Below are 20,871 nucleotides of genomic sequence, written 5' to 3' on the forward strand. Positions count from 1 at the left end.
GATTTTTTTTTTGTAGTGTAGTTTCTGCCTTTGAACAGAGTTGAGCCGCTTTGACTTTCTTTTTCTCTCGGCATTCGCAGCTTTTCGTAGGAGCATTCGTTCTGTACATCCGTAATAAATATACGAATATCTCTTCCAGGTTCGCGAATAAAAATTCCGTCCAAGGAGTCGTTCTTTTCAACTTTGGGCTGAAGCAAGAGGTTGGAGACGTGTGGTGGTTTTCAAGCAGCAAATCTCCAGTGCTTGTAAGAACCTAACCACTCATTAAACTGTTTTACCAACGCGGCGGTCATTTCCAGCAATGGCTCCACGTGGGGAGCTTGCTTCGAGGTGCACTCAATCGCTGCTCCGATTGCGCAGCTCGAAGCCGGTGTCGCTGCGTACAATCTGCGGCGGGAGCACCTGGAGCCGTACATTGGCAACCGCTTGGATACGCTGTTTGCCAGCCACGGGCGCCTAGTGGTGAAGGCGACCGTCACCGAGGAAGCTACCGGAGCTAAGGAGTCGGCGCAAAGTGACAAGACGGTTTTTTCTAAGACGCCTTACGTGATTTCACTGAGGAAGAATCAACGAAGTTTCAAACCCGGCCTGAAGATATACATCATCGTGAGTGTGAATAAGCTTAAGCGTTTCACTATTTGATGGTGATTTCGTGGCCTTAAACTCATCTTTGCCATTTGAAGTTCACATGGGCCCTTTTTAAATTATGGGGTTTTACGTGCGAAAACCACTTTCTGATTATGAGGCACGCCGTAGTGGAGGACTTCGGAAATTTCGACCACCTGGGGTTCTTTAACGTGCACCTAAATCTAAGTACACGGGTGTTTTCGCATTTCGCCCCCATCGAAATGCGGCCGCCGTGGCCGGGATTCGATCCCGCGACCTTGTGCTCAGTAGCCTAACACCATAGCCACTGAGCAACCACGGCGGGTTCACGTGGGCCCTTCGGCTTCGTATGCGCACAAAGTACACACACTCCCCGCATTACGGGAACCGCGAAGTCCCACCGTGTTGCGGAAATTTCAGAGCTCGCTATCGTGCCAGGGACGTAGAAAGTGCCGACTGGAAACGTGTGGGCACAACAGTGTCCCGTTGAGGAAAAGCTCGCTGACTTTCGACACTCAATGCCTCAATGTGGACGTAGCATTTAAGCACTTGAGCAACCCGCTAACGTGGCACGTACCCTAAAAGCACCAGGGCCTATATATGTGCAGGTGGTTTCAAAATTATTTCGGTGGACGTTACACTTTTGCATCCAGATGTGTTAGATACCTCATCGAAATCTCAGAACGTACAATACTCTTGCTCACGCTCTTCATTTGTTCGGCGAAATTTGGAAGAGCGAGAGCGCAGGAAGAAGAAACTGAGATGGTGACTGCAAGTTCGATATTATAGAGCTGCGCACTGTATGAAGCGGGATGGCGAGTCATTGGTACATATCAGAAGTTCATCCGTCTACTTCAGTTTTTCAGCCATCCGCCGCAGAGCTTTTTGGCATTTAACGACTACACTGGGGGAAGTATCAAGCGAAAATGAAAATAATTTAGGTCACGAGTTTGATTGGCTAGTAACTATATTTATCGCACTCTCAATTTGCCAAGCTCCACCTCGTCTCCTGATTAGCTGCAAGGCTATGGCGTATGCCAATGACTTCTTTCGTTCCCATGCATGTGGCTGACAAGCAAGGAATGCGGCACCCTAGTGCTTTCCATCACTTGCACACAGCACAGGCAACATCTAGTAACCACCCATGGCAGACGCCTCGCCGTCCCATATAAAAGTGATCTGTTACCAACCTTCCGTGTCGTTGGGGGGGGGGGGGGGGGGGGTGAACAACGAAGCTTAGAGATATCGAGTTTCTAATGACTGTGCGGATATAAATTACACCGGCGTAAAACTTCGCACCGACGGAAACGCATCACCTCCTCACTAACTTATGTATCCCTCTTCTTTTTTTTGTGTGTGCCCTTCCTTATAATCTACTGCCAACGCAGACTCGCCTGCACAACTCCTATTAAGGTGTATTGTTCATCTCCTTATTCCCTTTCGCCGACTAGTGGCCGCTATAATGTCGTGGGCCTTGAACTTATACGCGTTCCATCACATGATTGAAAACAAGGCTAACCTCTCTTTACGGAGAAACGAAATCGGCCTAGTTCTAAGCATTCATCTTTTCTTGTGTGCTTATTAACTTAAGATAAATTACAAGCCTACGTGAGACTTCTCAGTTGTTGTTTTTTCTGTCACCTTGTAATGCAATTTTATGTCTTTAAGACATAAGACAACGAAATTACAAAAGGTGCGTGTAGCACTTTCTAAAAGTCAGATCATGCTAACTCAATTTAATTTTTTTATAATGGAGGATACCCTCTCGTCAACGCCAAAGAGAATTCGCTTTCGTTTAAGAACGTAACTGAATTCACCTCTCATGTAAGACAAGAATGGACATCCTTATGGAAACGCCTTTCTTCCAAGCTAATTGTGTCATGCATGCACCATGCAGGCTGAAGTAACATACGTCAGTGGAAACCCAGCTCCAAATGTACCGATGAAGGTCATTCGGCTGAAGTCGAACCAAACATACAAAGCTACGACCCAAAACAACGGAGTGGCAACGTTCTTAGTACCAACAACCATCGAAGACGACACGCTGTCTATCCAGGTGAGAAAAATCACGCCTTATCAAACAGATTGCTGCTTTCGGCCGGGGCGTGAATGGAAACGTCTCGAGTACGCAGCCCGGAAACGTAGCGCATAAAGTGAAATAATCATTCATGTTGACGTGACTGAATCAATTTCAATGTTCAGAACACTTTGTCGAGAAAAAAAAACAGATAATCTGCTGGGTGCGATCCGAGATCGTCGTTCGGCGCGTTCGTTCGGTTAAGGCCGATCCACACGACGGACCAAATTGCTCTTTTGGACCGTGGTCCGCGCATCACGTGATAGAACGTCACCAGTTCGTGCGGACCGCCATTGGCCCGCGCAAGACCGCAGCCCTCGCGGTCCAACAAATCGCCGAGACTTCTCCCGCTTCAGTTCTGGCGGCGGACCGCATGCAAACCGCAGTGATTTTGGCGTAGCCAGTGAATGTTGTCCGGCAACAAAGTGTCTTCAGCCAAATCCAATCTAGTTTTTGGCTCAGCAAAAGCCAGTCGTTTCATGTCCGCCGTTCCGCCTACACATGCCTGCAGCAGATATATTTTTTAAACACCATGTCCTCTAGGAGTGACGAGGAGGTTTTTTTATTTTATATCCCTCATTGAGCACTTCACGGCTTTGTGGAACTATAGCCGCAATGATTGCAATGATAACGCGGAAAAGCGTTAGTGTAGCTGGTTGGTCTGCTCTGCCGTCTGCTACGGCGGTCCGCCGTGTGAATGTGCTCTGCGCCGGACCGAACCGTGGCGGGCCATGACGTCGCATCACGTGACCGATCGGCCCGCAGACTTGGTCCGTCGTGTGGATCGGCTTTTACCAGCGCACGCGATTGGCCTACTCCGCGGCTACGTCGCCAACCTCAGGGCGCAGCCACTTTTTTGGTGACGTCAAAATGGTGATACGCTCCTGTCAATTGTCTTGCAACCGGGCACGTCGTCTGCTAGGTGCCGAACGCGACGGGAGTTGGTAAGTTTGGAGCGATCATGGGAGCGATCATACGCTCGTTACGAGATCGGCTTCGCATGGCACGTCTGGTGGATTGGATTAGATTAGAACGGCGGCTTTGGACGCGGAATGGCACGTTCGGATCCAATCCATAGTTTAATTCGAGAAAATGGCGCTTGCGATGGGAACTTCGATTGTTGCATTGGCGTTGCTTGAGGAGGAACGAGAGCAGTGGGAGTGCGAAACGCGTTTGAAGAAATGGCAGACAGCGAATTCCGGCGTCGCTCTCGTTTCTCAAAACAAATAGTGCGTTGGTTGTGCAGCGAACTCCACCTCATCATCGGGTGCCAGTGAAGCACTAGATTGTTGTTGTTGCCTCTTGAAAAGTGCGCCACTGTTCCCATCGTTTCTTTTCTTCTTCTTTTCCTCGTTGTGCGCGACACCACCTAGGGACGACGCAGAGGAACTAATCGTTATAAATTGTAGTAGTCACACGTATTACTATTTGAAAACGTGTTTAACCTTGAGAAGAAAGAAATACATTTTTTAGATAAAGATTTTATTCATTGGAAGACAAGAAACATTCCGTTTTGTAGTAAACTGTCTGCGAGCAGACGACAAACCAAGGAAGTAATCTTCCGAGGAGTTCATAACCTGCCTATGAGCTACTCTCTCCGCCCCGTTCTCACGAATTGCATACTGCCACTTTGGGACGTTGCATCAACCGAACAGAACGCGTATCGAACAAAGATGTCCGATCACGCCCCTGCAGTAATATTACGTAGGCTAAACGACGTCCCACTATTGTTGGGAGCAGTCACTGGGTGGGAGGGGTGATAAGAATAATGATAAATGCATTACGTGGTGCATAAATAATAACAAACCACAGCATAACACTTTATCGCACATTTCATCTTAAGACGTGTTATGCTCTCATGCACTAGCTCTAGATATAATCGAGGGAAAAGAATGGCTTGAATGTCAATCGATGCTTCGTCTTTCGGGCGAAACAGCGACTTTTTTTTAACACCTCTGTAGCAAGCGATTAGTTCAAAAATATAACCTTAATCTAAAAGTGTCCCTATCAAATTAAAATGCTTGAAATGTTCTCCAAGTCTTCGCATTGTAAACGTATGTTAAGCGTTGCTGTATAGCTCGTTTTATCGGCAGGAGAAAAAACAAAAGAAGTCGCAGTTTCGCCCGAAAGGCGAAGCATCGGTTGCCATAGCAAATTACTAGACAGGAGCCCTATAACGTAAAACTATTCCAGTCTGTTTTTATTCCATTCTTCGACATAAAATTTACTTAACCACCGATGCAAGCATCAGGCGGTGGCCCGCAGCATTGCCTGAATAGGACGTCACTTTTGTTTGCTTTCAAAACTAATACATTGAGCGGTTTTACTTATCTAATTGGCTGACAATAGGCGAGTAGCACACTTAAGTGGGGAGGGTTCGGTGGGGCCGAGCGAGCGCACTAAAAATAGATAACCGGATGAACAGGGAGGTGCCGGCGACTGCGATTGGTCCGCTTTCTCTTAGCTTGCGGTGGCTTGTCTAAAATCGCGGCGGCGTGCCACGGACAGTTAAAAGTGCCGCTAAAACGGATCCTCAGCAAAGAGTTGACAGAGCGATGTCGTATACGTGCCGAAAGGGCTCGATAACGTCATACGGCCACGCAAAAACTTTTGTTGTACGCAAATAAACCCGTACTCTCCAGCAGGTGCGTGTAGCCAGTGCCTGAACGATCGGCGGCAGCCATCTTCTATTCCTTTCGGAATGGGGCAGGGGCGCTATAACGTAAAGCTATTCCAAACTTTTCTATTCCAATTCTGCACTCAGCCCTCCGCGATTGGTCAAGAACCTTTTCCGACCACCCCCACTTCGTCTATCTGTCACGCGACCTCACGAAATCCGCGATAACTCCCCATCTGAAATGCGCGTGCACACTGATTATGCATGATTGGACCAAACAAAAGAAAAGGAATTATTTCTCATTCGACGCCTTTTCGCCATTAGCCTTCGTCTATGGGTCACAAGTTTTCGGGCTGCACCCACTTCACGTGCCTGTCACGCGACGTCACAAAACCACGAAAACTCCGGTTTTCGTGGTTAAAAAAAAACAGAAAAAACAGAAAACATACAATTTTCTTCAGCATATTAATGCATCTTTATCGCGTACACGTCACCTTGACGCAATGATTTTTCGCGCTTTTGTGACGTTGAGTGACAGACAGGCGAAGTGGGCGCACTATGAAACTTTTTGACCAATAACAGAGAGTTAATGGCGAAAAGACGTCGAATCAGAAATAATTATTTTTCTTTTGTTGGGTCGAATTATGCATAATCAGTGTGTACACGTCTTGTCAGATTGGGAGCTATCGCTGTTTTCGTGACGTCGCATGACAGACAGGCGAAGTGGGGGTGGTCCAAAAAAGTTTTTGACCATTCTTCGAGGGCTTATTGCAGAATTGGAATAGAAAATTTTGGAATAGCTTTGCCTTATAGCGCCCAGCGAAACGAAGTAAGAATAGTAGTTTTATCGGCCGCATAAACTTGGAAACGTTCACTTACTAACTGAATGAACAAGCATGCTGTCAGCGCGCACAAGCAAATATGAACACATCACACTCGATAAGCGCGGACGCTCGCTGCAAAACACTGCACGCTGGTGTGAGCAAGTGCGGCAGCAGCAGCGAGCGAAGTGAGATTCGCGCGGTCTATCGCTTCAACGCAAGAGCGCCGGGAGCATTGCGCGCACAAAGGTATGAGCCGTCTGCAGATCCCTTGCGCGCGACCGTGCAAAGTACACACTTGGCGGTGTCGAAGCCGCCCCCCTCCCCCCAGTGCTGCCTCTCCACTTTCCTCCATATATGGCGCGCGAGATTGAGCCACGATCGTCAGTTTCTCTTGCGTGCTTCCACTCGCAAATACAGCATACGACGCGCGGCGGCGGTGTTATGGCCCTCGGACTTTAAACGGAATATCACGGCGATGACGACGGCAGAAATGCACTTGGAGTGTTCATATAATTGCTATCACAGTAAATATATAACATAATAGAATGTAATGTCTGCGACATGATAACATATTTACGGGGTACTGAGACCATACTTACTATAATGATCTTCGCGGGCGCCATGTGCCGGCTGTGATAAAGATTCAGAGTATTGCTTTCTTTCTCTTTAAGGTGGCAACCGACGATGGGAGCTACCCGTATGATCACCAGGCGCGAGAGCAACTCACTCTGCAGTCCTACCAAAGTGTTTCAGATGGATTCATCGCCATCGAAAGAAAAGACCCGAAGAGCGTTGTTGAAGTGAGATATCCTGACTTGTTTACCGGCGCCCTTGTGTGAAAAATACTTCATTAAAACTTTCTAGGCGAGTTGGTGCATACTTGACACAAGTATTGTAACAGCGCAAACACATGCAACCACAAAGTAACAAGGACCAGACACAAGCGCTGACTGTAAACTTTTTTGTAACAAGGACGAGACACAAGCGCTGACAGTCAACTAAAAAAGTTGACAGTCAGCGCTTGTGTCTGGTCCTTGTTACTTTGTGGTTGCATGTGTTCGCGCTGTTAGAATTTTTATGTTGGGTGAAAGACTATGTACAAAACGCGCGCACAAATGCGACCTGAAAGTTACAAGCGCATACTGCAGCTTGAAAATTGATTTTTTAATACGGGCATGTATTGTAGTCGAGCCGATGTGGTTCCACCGTCACTAACGCAATATCTGCAAACGACATCTTTTCAATTGCATCTGACCAGTGAGATTACAGAATAACGTAATAGTTTTTTCGAACCCCTCTCCTTCAGGTTGTTCTGTATGTCAAGAACGAGTTCTGTACCGTTCTGGGTTTTTATTGGGCAGAAGATGGGTTAAGCGTATAACGATCGCATTCTCGAGGACAACTTTCAAATTCCGCGTTCTGAGAGTACCACGAAGGCGAGGCTTCTGCGTGTGTTCATATCGCCTGAAGTTTTCCCCTACAGTATTTTGCAATAACACTCACCCTCTGTGGCGGCTCAGTGCCTATGTCGCTCTGCTGCTATAAGAAAGAGGTCGTAGCGACCGCACTCGGATGGAGGCGAAATGTAATAACGCTCGCGCATCGAGGTTTGCTCGTGCGAACCTAGGGTATTTTAAGTTAACCTCAAGACCTCAACCTCAGCATCAAACCAAATTCAGCAGTTCAAACAACTATTCAAACAGCATCTCACATTTATCTTCACAAGAAATTTCTGAACTATTTCTTAGCACGATTTATCAGTTGAACTAAAACCCCGACGCCTCCTCATTCATGCTTTATTTCAAAACATCTGTTCTGGCCCACTACTAGCCATTAGCTATGGGGCCGTACAGCGTGTGCAAACATTTGTATTCAACACACAAAGACGAAGAAGACGAAGTGTCTGCGAGGCAGAACGCTGCTTAAAAATTATTTACCGTTAACATTGTCTTCTATTACAGGCTTGGAAAGGGATATTAAATGATGAACCTTTGTCCAATTTCGAAAGGTACCATTAAAAAAAATTTGAGGTTTTAGTATCATCAACAAAAAGAGGTACTGATTGGCCATGGTGGAATAGGGATGATGATGATGAAGCAACATTCACTGGGCCCGAAATAAATCGGTGGTGCACGCAGGCACCAGACGGGGTGGTTCCCTAGTTACGGGACCCATATGTTTCCAGCAGCTCCTGGCCCCTGTCCGTCAGTGCGAGCTGAATCGGTAGGGCGGGGCTGGATAACAAGGTCTCCCATCGCTCAAGGGGTTGGGGATTGGGGGTGTTGGTGGGAAGGGGAGGAGGGGGGGTCTTGAGTTCTGTGCACTCTGCCAAGACGTGCGGCAGGGTGCCCTTTTCTCTTCTGCAAAAAGGACAGAGCATATCGTATTCCGCAGGGTACATGCGGTTCATCAGTACGGGATGCGCAAGCGATCCCGCCTGCGCTCGACGCAGGATCGTCTGTTGTTGCCTGGTGAGTTTGGAGTGCGGTTCTGGCAGCCTGCACCTTTCTTCTCGGTACATCCGGGTAATGTCGCGAAAGCTGGTAACCGGGTGCGGTAGCTCTTCCGGCTCGTGCTCGGCCCGGATTGACATTTCTCGGGCATGGTAGTCGGCGATGATGTTGCCTGCTACCTGCGAGTGAGCCGGGACCCACATGAGCTCTATGGCTCTTCCCGGAGGCTTGTGCTTGGCTAGAATGGCTCGGGTCGCGGAGGAGATTACCCCCCTGCGGAAGCTTCTGTAGGCTGTCTTTGAGTCGGTGACTACGGTGCCCACGCTCGGCTGTGCGAGTGCGAGGGCTACGGCCGCTTCTTCGGCAACTGCGGGGTCTGTTGTCTTCAGGGACGCGCTGACGATCAGCCTCTCCTTTGAAGTAACCACCACGGCTGCACGGTCACTGTGTTTTCGGAGCGAGGCGTCCGCGTAGAGGACCCTGGGGTTCTCTTCCAGCTTACGGGCTAGGGCTTTGGCTCGCGCAGTGCGCCTCTCATCGTCCTTGCCCGGCGTCATGTTCCGGGGAAGAGGTTTTGTCTGAATTATCATTTTCCAGTCTTCTGGAAGGGCCGTCTTGATGGGTACTGGCTCGATCTGCCATCATATCTTGCGTAGGACGGCTCGTCCGTGTTCCGTGTGACTGAGCCGGATTCTTTGATTAGAGAGGTGGGCTTCGATGAGCTCCTCCACCGTGTTGTGGGCCCCCATGTCTAGCAGTTTTTGCGTGGATGAGTATATGGGTATGCCCAGTGCTTGTTTCGTTGCCTTACGAAGCATCGTGTTTAGGTTGTCCCTATTCGCCTTCGTCAGCTGGAGATACGGGGCGGAGTAGGTAACCCGCGACACGACGAACGCGCGTACCAGGCGCATGGCATCGTCCTCTTTAAGGCCTCGGTTTCTGTTTGATACCCTCCGAATCATACCAAGTATCTGTTCGGATGTAGTCTTGATCTTTGTGATGGCGGCCTGTGCCTTTCCGTCGCTCTGAAGTAGTAGGCCGAGAATCCTAATCTGCTGTGTTGGCTTGATGGTCGTTCCGGCGGTCGTGATAATCACGTCCGGCGGCAGCTCCTTCTTGGTTTTTCCCGGTTGGATCATGAGCAGCTCTGATTTCTGGGGAGCGCAGCTCAGTCCGCACGACTTTGCGTACTCGTGCACGGTCGTTGCCGCCCGCTGCAAGACTTCCTCCATCCAGGCATCGGATCCGGCTCGGGCCGTCCACAGCGTAATATCGTCGGCGTAGAACGCGTGGTCCACGCCTTCGATTTGCTTTAGTAGACCGGGCAGGGGCAGCAGGGCCAGATTGAAGAGCAGGGGCGACAAGACCGATCCCTGAGGGGTGCCCCTATCGCCGAGCTCGACAGGGTCCGACTTCTGCCCACTAGATTATAGACGCCGAAAAGCTGCAAGGAAGAAACCTAATTTCAATCAGTGCCCTACTAATTGGAGTACTTCTATGTTTAAAAGAACAATTTTATTAGCGAAGGATAAATATGATGAAAAACGCTTTAATGTTTTATCGAGAAGTGGTACTAAAAACGTACTGCTTAGGTTTCTCCGTTCTCGCAAGGTTGTTCCAGTGCCCATAAATATGACTCAGTTGTTCTGTCACCAAGAGAATCGTTAGAATGATTAGATAAAATTGTTAAAGGTTTAGAGCAGCGCTTTGCAACTCAGCTGCAGGTAAACTTAGTAGGGGCTCTGTCAGGGGATGATTTCATGGAGGTAACAATGGAAGAGCTTCAGCACGTTGTTCGGTTGCTCCCTGGCACAGCTCCAGGTCCAGATGGCATTACATCGGGCATGTTGAAAACATTTTTTGACCTGTCTCCACAAGACCTCTCTGACATAGTTAACTACTCCCTCGTGAACGCGTGGATTCCTCCTGACTGGAAACTTACAAAAATAATCCCCCTGCTTAAGAAACAAGAAGCGGGAATGCAATAGATAATATATGTCAATCGCACTAACTTCGAATGCTATGAAATTAATAGAAATGGTATTGCACATTTGTATCATGATATTTTTAACGAATAATACATTTTTGAGCCCGTGTTAAATTGGATTTGGACCTGGATGCTCGATCTGGTGCCCGCATGTCGATTTAGAGGGACGCATTAAACTTGCTTGACACAGGTAGCAGTGTGCAGCTTTAGTGACCCTTAATTTAGCCAAAGCACACGACAGCGTAGAACATGTAATACTTCTTAGCGTTTTAAATAGCATGAATTTTCTTCGGTATATTATGCATTGGATACATGAATTTTTGAAGGATAGGAAATCTTAATGCTTCCAACGTGCCTTGTTGAGGGCAAAATATAATCAATAAACAGGAAGATATTTCAGTGAGTATTGGTCCCGCTTACATAGACCTCAGGTTTTGTTTGCACAAGCTGAGCTAGATCTATTAAAGGTTAATGTACGCGACATAATTCGCTCAGACAAGCCCTTGCCTAACATAAAGATTGAATTTGATTATATAGCTGCAACCAATACCAAACACCTACCGACTACATATTTAAATGACATGTTATAAGATAATTTAACGCAATCGGGAATAGATAATGGGATCGCGACTGATGCGTCGATGAGTGAGGAGAAAACGGGTGTAGGTCACTATCCTGGACATATGCATTACACCTTCCGGATTTTACACCCATATTTCTGGCTGAACTATCAGCCATTATTTTAGCTCTTCGAAAACTGCCTTTAGATTACTCAACAGTGCTTATAGTGACTGAATCACTGTCAGTATGCACATCACTAACTCACTTTATCTTCAGACACTACTTTAGGCAATACATCTCTGGTGCCATTAGTATGGGTTCCAGGCTGTCGCGATATATTCCTAAATGAAAATTGCTGACACACTTGCTCGGATATCTCTTGATGGGCCAGTTATGTTCGTTATGCCTACTTCGGCTTATGTCACCGCGGCTAGGTTCAGAAAATTCCCTCCATTACAAGATTCTACAAAACTAAAATCCCAACGTGGGAATTTAATCATTTGCTATCTTCATGGAACACTTAATGGTGTCGGACACGTAAATTATAAATCTCCATAACAAAATTACGCTGCCGCCTCCCACTATTAAATTTTTACCTATATAGGTTCGGTCTGACACCGTCCCATCTGTGTCCCACCTGCCAGGAGCCTGAAAACATTGATCACTTTGTACTAGCATGCCGTCGATTTAGAAATCACAGAAAAAAATTAAATTTTCATTCAGAAAACTGGCTACTTCTATAGATGCTCAAAATATCCTCTCCCTCGGGGCTTCTTCATTTGGCGTTAGCCACGTACAGGAACATCTCCGTGGCCATTTGCGACTACCTCTGGGACACAAGAAGGCTATCATGTTAATTCTCGAAATCAGTAATTCGATAGCTCATTAAATCGCTGATTGTGTGTTCGAAATTATTGTCATACCACCAAAAATACAACAAAATGTGATGTTTATATACAATTAGAGCTACATTTATTTCTATATTTGCCAGGTAAATCTATTTCCTAATTATCATGAATGTTCTACCTCAACCTGACTTCCTTTTCCGTTTAAGTTTTTTTTTTTCTCTCGGTCTTCCCTTTATCATTTAACCGCTGTCTTCTTGGCCGATCTCCTGTCGTGGGCAAGCTCCACAAGTGAAGAATCAAGCAGACAAGCAAGCAAGCTATTTTCTCGAGCCCAGTTATTTTCTCCTAATTTCTGCGTATATCTCTGGAGAGCAGCCATGGTTTGTGGCGCGGAAGCAAGTTGACGTTCCCGCGCCTCTACCGGGAATGGCGACATCACGGAAGTTGCGTCTAGGAAGCGAGCCGGCTTCCAAAGCGACACCGATGTCGAAGAAACGAGTTTTTACTCGTTCAGCAGCGAGGACTTCTCCCATGACGACTTGGAGGTTGTGCAGAGGAGCCGCAAGGCAAAGCGAAGAAACAGCAGGGCCTCCCTCTCTCCAAGCAGAACTACTGTATAGGATTAACTCGGAATACAGAAGTCACTACGATTCCTTTTTTATCGGCGGTACTTTCTTTCTTGCAGCCGGCATGCTATCCCGGGCAAAAAGTGAGTGAGTGAGTGAGTGAGTGAGTGAGTGAGTGAGTGAGTGAGTGAGTGAGTGAGTGAGTGAGTGAGTGAGTGAGTGAGTGAGTGAGTGAGTGAGTGAGTGAGTGAGTGAGTGAGTGAGTGAGTGAGAGTGAATGAGTGAGTGAGTGAGTGAGTGAGTGAGCGAGTGAGTGAGTGAGTGAGTGAGTGAGTGAGTGAGTGAGTGAGTGAGTGAGTGAGTGAGTGAGTGAGTGAGTGAGTGAGTGAGTGAGTGAGTGAGTGAGTGAGTGAGTGAGTGAGGTAACTTTATTTCGGTCCAGAGAAGACGCAGGGGAGACCCCGCGCCACCCGGCTAGTCCCACGTAGGGACCGCCAAGCCGAGCTTGACGGCCCGATCGCGGGCACTATGGACGGCCAAGGTTTGGTCGTTGAGTTCGGGGCTGCCCAAGAGCGCAGCCCACCTATCCTCACTGAAGGAGGAGCCGATGGCTTCACACTCCCACAACACATGGTCCAATGTTGCCCTTAGTCCACAGGCAGGGCAGTCCGCACTGTGATATCCTTCAGGGTATATGGCATGAAAAACCACGAGGTTAGGGTACGCACGGGCTTGTAAAGGTCGAAGGGTAACCGCCCGCGCCCTGCATAAGGCGGGGTGCGGGAGGGGAATACCCGTCTTGACAGATAGTAGTGCGCGGTGATTTCATTAAACGTAAGCAAGGGTTCCCCGCGGGGCTGGGGGATTGCTGAGGCGGCGCGGTCAGTGAGTCCTCGCGCGGCCTCGTGTGCGCCCTCGTTAGGGTTAGAGAGAGAACCCTCAATCGATCCCAAGTGAGCGGGAAACCAAATGAGAGAATGCGGAGAGATACTTTTGGCGCTTTGGATAATGAGGAGGGCCTCAGGGGAGACCATACCGGTTTGGTAGGCCTTAATGGCTGCCTTGGAATTACTATATATGGCCTCTTTGCGACCATCGAGCACAGCCAGCGCGATTGCAACCTGTCCGGCTACCACGGGCCTAGAAGTGCGTACCGTAGCGCAGCAAGTGAGCCTTGAATTGGAGTCTACGATGGAGACGGCGAATGCCTCTTGTTGGACATATGCCGCGGCATCCACGAAGCTTGCCTCAATGTTGCTATTGCGGACATGCTCGAGTAGAGCTGTACCCCTGGCCCGACGTCTGCCGACGTTGTTTGCGGGGTGCATATTGCGGGGAAGAGGCGCGATGTGCAGTTGAAACCTGATGTCGCTGGGAATCCGCACGGCGTCAGGGCACTGGTCGACAGGATTGAGGCCCATCTCGTCGAGTACCTTGCGGCCCGTCGGGGTGCCGGATAGCCTGAGCAGCTGTGAGTGCTCTTGTGCCTTGATAATCTCTTCGAGCGTGTTGTGGACTCCGAGCTTCAACAGGTTTTCGGTGTGGGTGCTTGCAGGCAAGCCGAGGGCAAGCTTGAAAACCTTTCTGATGAGTGAATTGAGCTTGTTCCTCTCTGCCACATGCCAATCATGCATGGCTGCCGAGTATGAAAGGTGGCAGAGAACAAAAGCATGTATAATGCGGGTGAGAGTGTCTTCATTGATTCCCCGGTGCGTGTTGGCGATCCTCCGAATGAGGCCGAGAGCACCCTCCGTCTTGGCGGTGATCTTTCTGAGTGCGGTTCCATTAGAACCGTTAGACTCGATATATATTCCCAATATTCGGAACGAGTCCACTCTAGGCACCGGAGACCCGTCACCAGTGAAAAGCCGTATTTCGCTTTCGGACGCCGGTTTCCAATCACGATGGCCGCCGCCTCTGGGTCTTTTCTTGTAGAGAAGTAGCTCAGATTTTGATGGAGAACATCTGAGCCCAGTGGGGCTCAGATGCCGGCATTTCCTTCCTGTTGAGACTGAGTATTCTTCGCCCAGCCATGAACATCCGTATATACTTCAAATAGATGTCTTACAATAAAACAAATTCGCAGTAACAACGGGTTATTCATTGCTATGTGGCCGATAAAGCGGACTCTGCATAAACCCCCACCCCTCGCGCTTTGCGCCGGGTCGCTTCGCATCTCTTGGCAAGAACCCTTCGTGCCAGGCCTAGTGATGAAGCCTAGGAAAAGGAACATGCTGGCAGTTACCACCGAAGTTCTGCTGGCAGACAAGTCACGTGTTCGTGGGCAGCCAATGGAAAACAATTACCGGCAACTTTTGGCTCGGCCTACTCTACCGGTAGACGGCAATATAGCCACTGTTTTTGTACTTGGACTCGCTAACAACAACCTGAGGTGACTCAACAGTCTGTGTACTTCTTGAAGCGGTGTTGCCAACAAGTCACGGGCATTAGAGTCAATCCCCGGGAATATGTCTTGGCTATTGAAATTGTACATGACACTGCGCTGAGAACTTTGAGGAAACTTACGGAACTTGACAGTATGAAGGTCCACTCGTATATCTCTCTGGACAGTGGTTCCCCTACTGGTGTCATCTACGACGTGGACGACTCCATCTCCAGCACTGACTTGCCGATTCTAATGAAGCCAGTGTTGATGGCGTCGCGATAACACTTGTGTGTCGCCTCAGTACACCACGCTGTGTGAAGATAAACTTCAAGGGCGAGTTTATTCCCCCCCCCCACGTCAAGGTGGGCTACTTAGTACACGCTGTGCGACCATTTATTCCAAGGCTATTCCAATGCCGCAATTGCATGAGGTTAGAACGCGAGAGCTTCCTTACGCTGCGCAGAGCCCCACGCTGTATACTCCTATGCAGCCACGGTTCTAAAATGCCTCAATCGCCTTGGATCCCATGATACCTGAGATCTCAAAGGACTGCCTCAAAATGAAGAAGGAAAAGGCGGTCTTGAAGTAGGTGGCCAGAGACCGTTCGTCTCGCCAGGATCCTGTTGCGGAAGTTATAAAGCGATGCTCCCGACGCTGTCAGATCCCAAAGAATCCCGATGCTTCTGTGAAGAGTGCGGCCCATCCGAAGACTCTTCCTTCTATGGCCCTTAGATCTGGCGGAGTCGAGTCTAACTCTGACAAGGTCGTGCCGGAGATCATCAATACGGAAGCTTGGCCCACGCTACCAAAGCCACAGCCGAAGTCACAGCCGAAGCCACAGCTGATGCCACAGCTGATACCACAGCCGGAGTCACAGTCACATTAAAGTATACAGCGTACCGCGGTAGAGTCTGCCGCACCGACTCTCGACGAATTGCCCGAAGGAGACCCGCAACTGGTAGTGATGCCTCGGTCTCTCATAAATACCCCGCGCATACTATTTAGTAAGCTGCATGCTCCGTCAGCGCGAAGTGCAGTGCAAGTCCTGTATGCTCTTTATCCAGTGCTTGCAACTCTTCCCCTCCTTCCTATCTTCCCCTCCTTCCTATATTCCATTTCTGCGTTGTTGTCACCTCCCTTCAGAAGAGCAGGCAGGCGTTGTGCCCCTTCCGGTGGCAGTTGCCAGCCTGCTCGTCGCTTTCCCTTTCCTGTTAACTGTGTATATGTGTATATGTGTTCAAAACAAATAATAATAATAACTCGAGTAAGCCCCATGGCTCATCGGCAGCCTCCCATTCGCACAACCACTGGCCCTAGGATCATTCAAGATGTCTTCAACGCACATTACCAGCTATGTGATGTGACTTTGGTGTCACGGCTCTTCGTTGCACATACAGTGTTCACTCTCTTCCTCTTTACCTCTTTCTGTTCCCCTTTCCCTTACCCCCAGTGTAGGGTATATCAAACCAGACGATTGTTTGGTTGACCTCCGTGCCCTTCTTTGCCTTGCTCTCTTTCTCTCTTTGCATTCAATTTGTGAGATTTTAAAAACAAAGAAGAACTGACTTTTGCGAAGTCTTTATTCCAAACTCATGAAGTATTGTTTTTGTTTGTATTGCATGTATGGGTAATTTTTTTGTCCGTTAGTGTCAATTTTGTTTAGTTCATTTAGGTTTGCTGCATTTCCTCCTTGCAATTCTATAATTTCCCTCGTTAGATTTATTGTAACTCCTAATCTTGTTTTGCATTCTTCAGTACTTACTTTCTTCCATGTTTCCTTTGTATGATTTTATTTGTGGTTGTCCTCGTTGCTTTAGAAAACACATATTTATAAATAATAGGACGTCCCGATACAGTCTTTGACTATGGGACCTCCTTCTGTATATTATGCTTTTGTATAACCTGTAATCTATAATGAATAAATCAATTTCAATTTCAATTTGAAGGCTGTAGTGACCCAGAGACACAATATATACGCTGGGACGCAACATATATTAAATGAACTGTCATTTCTTGCAGGCAAATCAATCCTATGAAGCCGTTTTGTTCAGTCATCAGTTCGACAAAATCAGTTCCTCGGTTTACTATGTGGTAAGATTTTTTTCTTTCCGTCTTGTTGTTCTATGCTTTGTTGTGTGACATTTCTTTTTAGCCGTAAATCAGAATCTGCCGTGAGTCATCAATGAATAACTGAGCGAGCCTTCACAAAGAGATGTTAATATCACGATAGGACTGAGCCTGCTTTCCCGAACTACATTAGTATAAGGGATGTTATTGCAGAATTACAAGCTGCTTGAAATTGAAGCTGCTCGGGAAAGCAGCTTGCGATGAATCGGCCGCCTTCGCTATTAAAGTGTCCATCGTCATGCTAGGCTGGCACCTGCTCTAAGGAACAATTCTAGCGTAAGATGGTCTTTAAAGAGGAGGAAAGGGCGGGTGGGAAGGAGGGGTTAGCTGTGTAGTGAAAACGTATTCGAAGCCCGTTTTCGCTGATCAGTGCCATGCTAAACCAGTTCGTAAAAGCAGGTGCGGTCCAGTCTTGAGAGCGAATATATCACTAGAGAAGTCAGTCGACCAGTAATCAAATGTTTGTCAAATAAATCTTCGTGGGCTAAATTCACAAAGTTTTTATATACCTCGCATTAACCATATAAATATATATAGTACTCGGCCAGTCGTAATAGCGTAATAACGGAACGCCGATAACGTCGCGACTGTGTTACACGCTGTTTCCTTGTGTCGTTCCATTGGGCAAGTTGACTAGGCCGCTACAGTCAGGCATTCAGCACATATGCTGTTAGTAGCTATTCGCCATTGGCAGGCCGCATTTGCTAATTATATGTCTAACGTCAGGATAGGTTAAAATTTTCTCTTACGCTAGAAATGTTCGTGCGAAAATTCCAGCCTGTCCCAATGCTGGACATATCATTCGCGAAGGCGGACGACCAATGGTAGAGAACACTTACCAAATAAAAGTTTTGTGAATTCGTTCCCAGCTGTCCTACGCAAAACCTTCCGGACTTTGCTGACCGTGGCTGCTACTGCTGCTGCTGCTTTGCGGAATAGATCGCACACAGGACAGCACTCGTATAACGAATTGTACATGTAGCCCCGTCTGTACTACCTCTTAGGTGCACGTGTCGGTTTCCGGCTTTGTCATCTACAGAATTACGCAGTGAAACTAGGATAGCTACCTAAATATCCTCACTGCAACAAATTAATTCCGCCAAGCGTGCAATTGCTTCGTTAAATAGAAGCTTTTTATGCCACTTTTCCCGAGTTTTCGCACATCTGCTCGGTATGTTTCTCGCCGAGTAAGGTGGGTCGCTCCTGGAGTTAGTACAATAGTACACTGGGCCACGATTTTATAGCGGTGCGTTTTCGGATGCTTTTCTTTTTCTTTTTTTTTCGCACTTTTCGCGCTTCTAGCGCTTCGTCAGTGGTAAGAGCTACGCTCCGCCTTCCTTATAGATGGGATCAGCCGGCCGTAAACGGTGGATAAGAGTGTCGTAGAATAGAGCGGAAGGCATCGCCAGAAAATCATGACCCTGGGCTAATCCCGGAGATGGCGTGATAAAAGTGGGCCAATCCTGAACATAGTGTAATCCGTGGTCGCGTGGACCACGTGGGTCGCATGGTGGTGGTGGTGATGGAGGGGGGGGGGGGAGGGAGTATCCGCGTGTTGCTGTCATGCTGGGCAGAAACGTAATCGCTAGGGCCTAAAACACGTTGCAGAAGATGAAAAGATTTACAACGTGTAATTAACCGCTTCGCGAAAGCTTCGGTTCACAGAGGTGCGAAAATCTGTATAGCATTTCCTAGTTCTGTTTTCTTTTGTACAGCAAGGACATGGCCCGCCGAGATTGTTTTCAAACTGTTATATTTTCATGCCTTCAGGTCCTGTCCAAGGGGAGAATACTAACGGTTCAGAAGCTGCCTCCAGGAAGAAGAATCGAGCAAAATATAGTGATACCTGTCACGCCTGAGATGACACCCAGCTTCCGCGTGGTGGTATTCGCCGTGCTTGGTCGACACGTCGTTACAGACTCCATTTACGTAAATGCCCAGCCAGCGTGCACGAACACGTCTCATGTAAGTGCAGCAGTGGTGCGCTGCTTACAGTTCTGAAAATCAATCTGCGAATGAGGGAGCCCACAGACCAACGGCGAATCTTCTATATAGAAGTTAATCTCGGCATGTAGATTTAAATAAAATCACAATAAAAAGAAGGATAAGCACAATTTTGCATATCGCGAACTAGAATTCTGCAGCCATAACCGGAATATGATGAGCAAAGCGACCGTTCAACCCAGAAATGAGATCCTGCAGATGACGAATGACATTTCCGACCCGTCGAATAAGGACTGCACCAGCTGTTTCCACAGGACACATGGGAGCAGTTATGCTTATTACAAACTTTGCTTTGATCGAAAGCGTTCAGGGTATTTACGGCGCGTGTGTGATTTTTCCTATGAACTAAACATTTGGCCACGAGTATATCAGAACGGCGGTTTGGCATCATTTTGAGAAAGTAACTAATATTACTATTCCCTGTAAATACAACAATGATTATTTTCGTTTACACGTGCTTGTAACGTTCGTGGTCTGTTATCCTTACACGTGCGCATTGAAAGAAAAGCCGCTTGTGTTGATTGTCGGGATGAGAGCAGCAAAAACCAGCAGACATGGTCATTAGTTTGAGAAAGCAAAGTAGCCCTGATGAAATTACGCCAGTCCTGGTGCATGCTGTGGTCCGAGAGATTGCAGCAGAAAATAAACTAAATAAAAGAAAAGAAAGGAAGGCAGGATAACGAATTTTTTGGAGATGAAACGAACACGATGTGGATACTTGGTCAGTGGTCATGGAACGTCGCCGTGCGCTACGTTGGCGAGTTCATTCAAAAAAGTCTATACAATGAGAGGAAATACCAGCGTTCATTGAGCACGTGGCCCCAAGTTTTGAGTTAATCTTCTCAATCACCAAGTACTTAAATAGTGGCAGATGCGCTTCTTGGATGAAGGACGTGCTCTGAACCAACCACGGCAGCAGTGGAAAATCACTGTACAGCCATGGCTTCAAAAGGCTTGTTTGATGACAATGGTGAAGTAAAAGTGTCTGCTCTTACTTTTAAGTCGATACACAATATGGATAACCTTTCCTCAATACGACTGATACTTGAAGAAATCCTTACTTAATTGGCGTCATCTGTACGACATACCCGTACCGATAAGTATATATACGCGGCGAGTGTTGCCATAGCTACGTTACACGTATAACACGACCACATGTCAGCCAGACTGTGTATTAACTGTACATGACGAAGTAGCATATTACGGTGTCATTCACAGTACATGTGTTGCAAAAAAGACCAAGCCAGAAAAGCGCCTGTGTGGTGCATTCTTCCTTCTGTGTTTAAATGCGAGGCTCCCAGAAACAATTGCCAGTGAGAGAACGCGTAGAAAAAGCACTTTTACTGTTTTTGCAACCGCTCTGAGAACTGCCGAGAGGCGCAGTCCTGAACGTGTGTTTACTAATGCCATCCAGCGCACCCAAAGGTTACAACGCCACGCATGTGGCAAAAATCGTTCATCAATACATCTCCAAAAGCAGCTTTGCCGATGACTGCGTGGTAGAACCGCACTCTGCTTTGGTCATGAAGATGTGAGGCAGTGGATGAAATTCTCACGTTGAGGCGGCCTTTCTTCTCTATTTTTTCAGCTACCGTCCGCATAGTTAAAATAATTGCCTTTTGTCGAATTTCACTTTCCCGTGGTTATTACTGCAGCCTTTAGGTAGTGCATAGTACCGATTCGGTCGGGTCCTGTGGATGCTATATTATCCAGGGTATGCAGAAAATGCAAGTTGTTGACACAGTGGCTGCAGTGGATCTGAACCATAAATACATGTACCCTTTTCCGCATTTCTCAGGTACCGCAGATTAATCT

General features: G+C 47.6%; 1 protein-coding gene across 1 annotated transcript in view; it reads left to right on the plus strand.

The window, feature by feature from the left end:
- LOC139054242 (A.superbus venom factor 1-like) overlaps nucleotides 1-20,871 on the plus strand; it is a 124,497-nt gene that overhangs the window by 30,697 nt on the left and 72,929 nt on the right. The window contains exons 8-13 of the mRNA XM_070530955.1: nucleotides 140-245; nucleotides 361-606; nucleotides 2,504-2,662; nucleotides 6,796-6,924; nucleotides 16,945-17,016; nucleotides 18,823-19,017. Coding sequence (XP_070387056.1) covers nucleotides 140-245; nucleotides 361-606; nucleotides 2,504-2,662; nucleotides 6,796-6,924; nucleotides 16,945-17,016; nucleotides 18,823-19,017 — 907 coding nt within the window. The remainder of the gene's footprint in view (nucleotides 1-139; nucleotides 246-360; nucleotides 607-2,503; nucleotides 2,663-6,795; nucleotides 6,925-16,944; nucleotides 17,017-18,822; nucleotides 19,018-20,871) is intronic.

The sequence above is a fragment of the Dermacentor albipictus genome, chromosome 1, assembly GCF_038994185.2.
Source record: "Dermacentor albipictus isolate Rhodes 1998 colony chromosome 1, USDA_Dalb.pri_finalv2, whole genome shotgun sequence".
Classification (NCBI taxonomy): Eukaryota; Metazoa; Arthropoda; class Arachnida; order Ixodida; family Ixodidae; genus Dermacentor; species Dermacentor albipictus.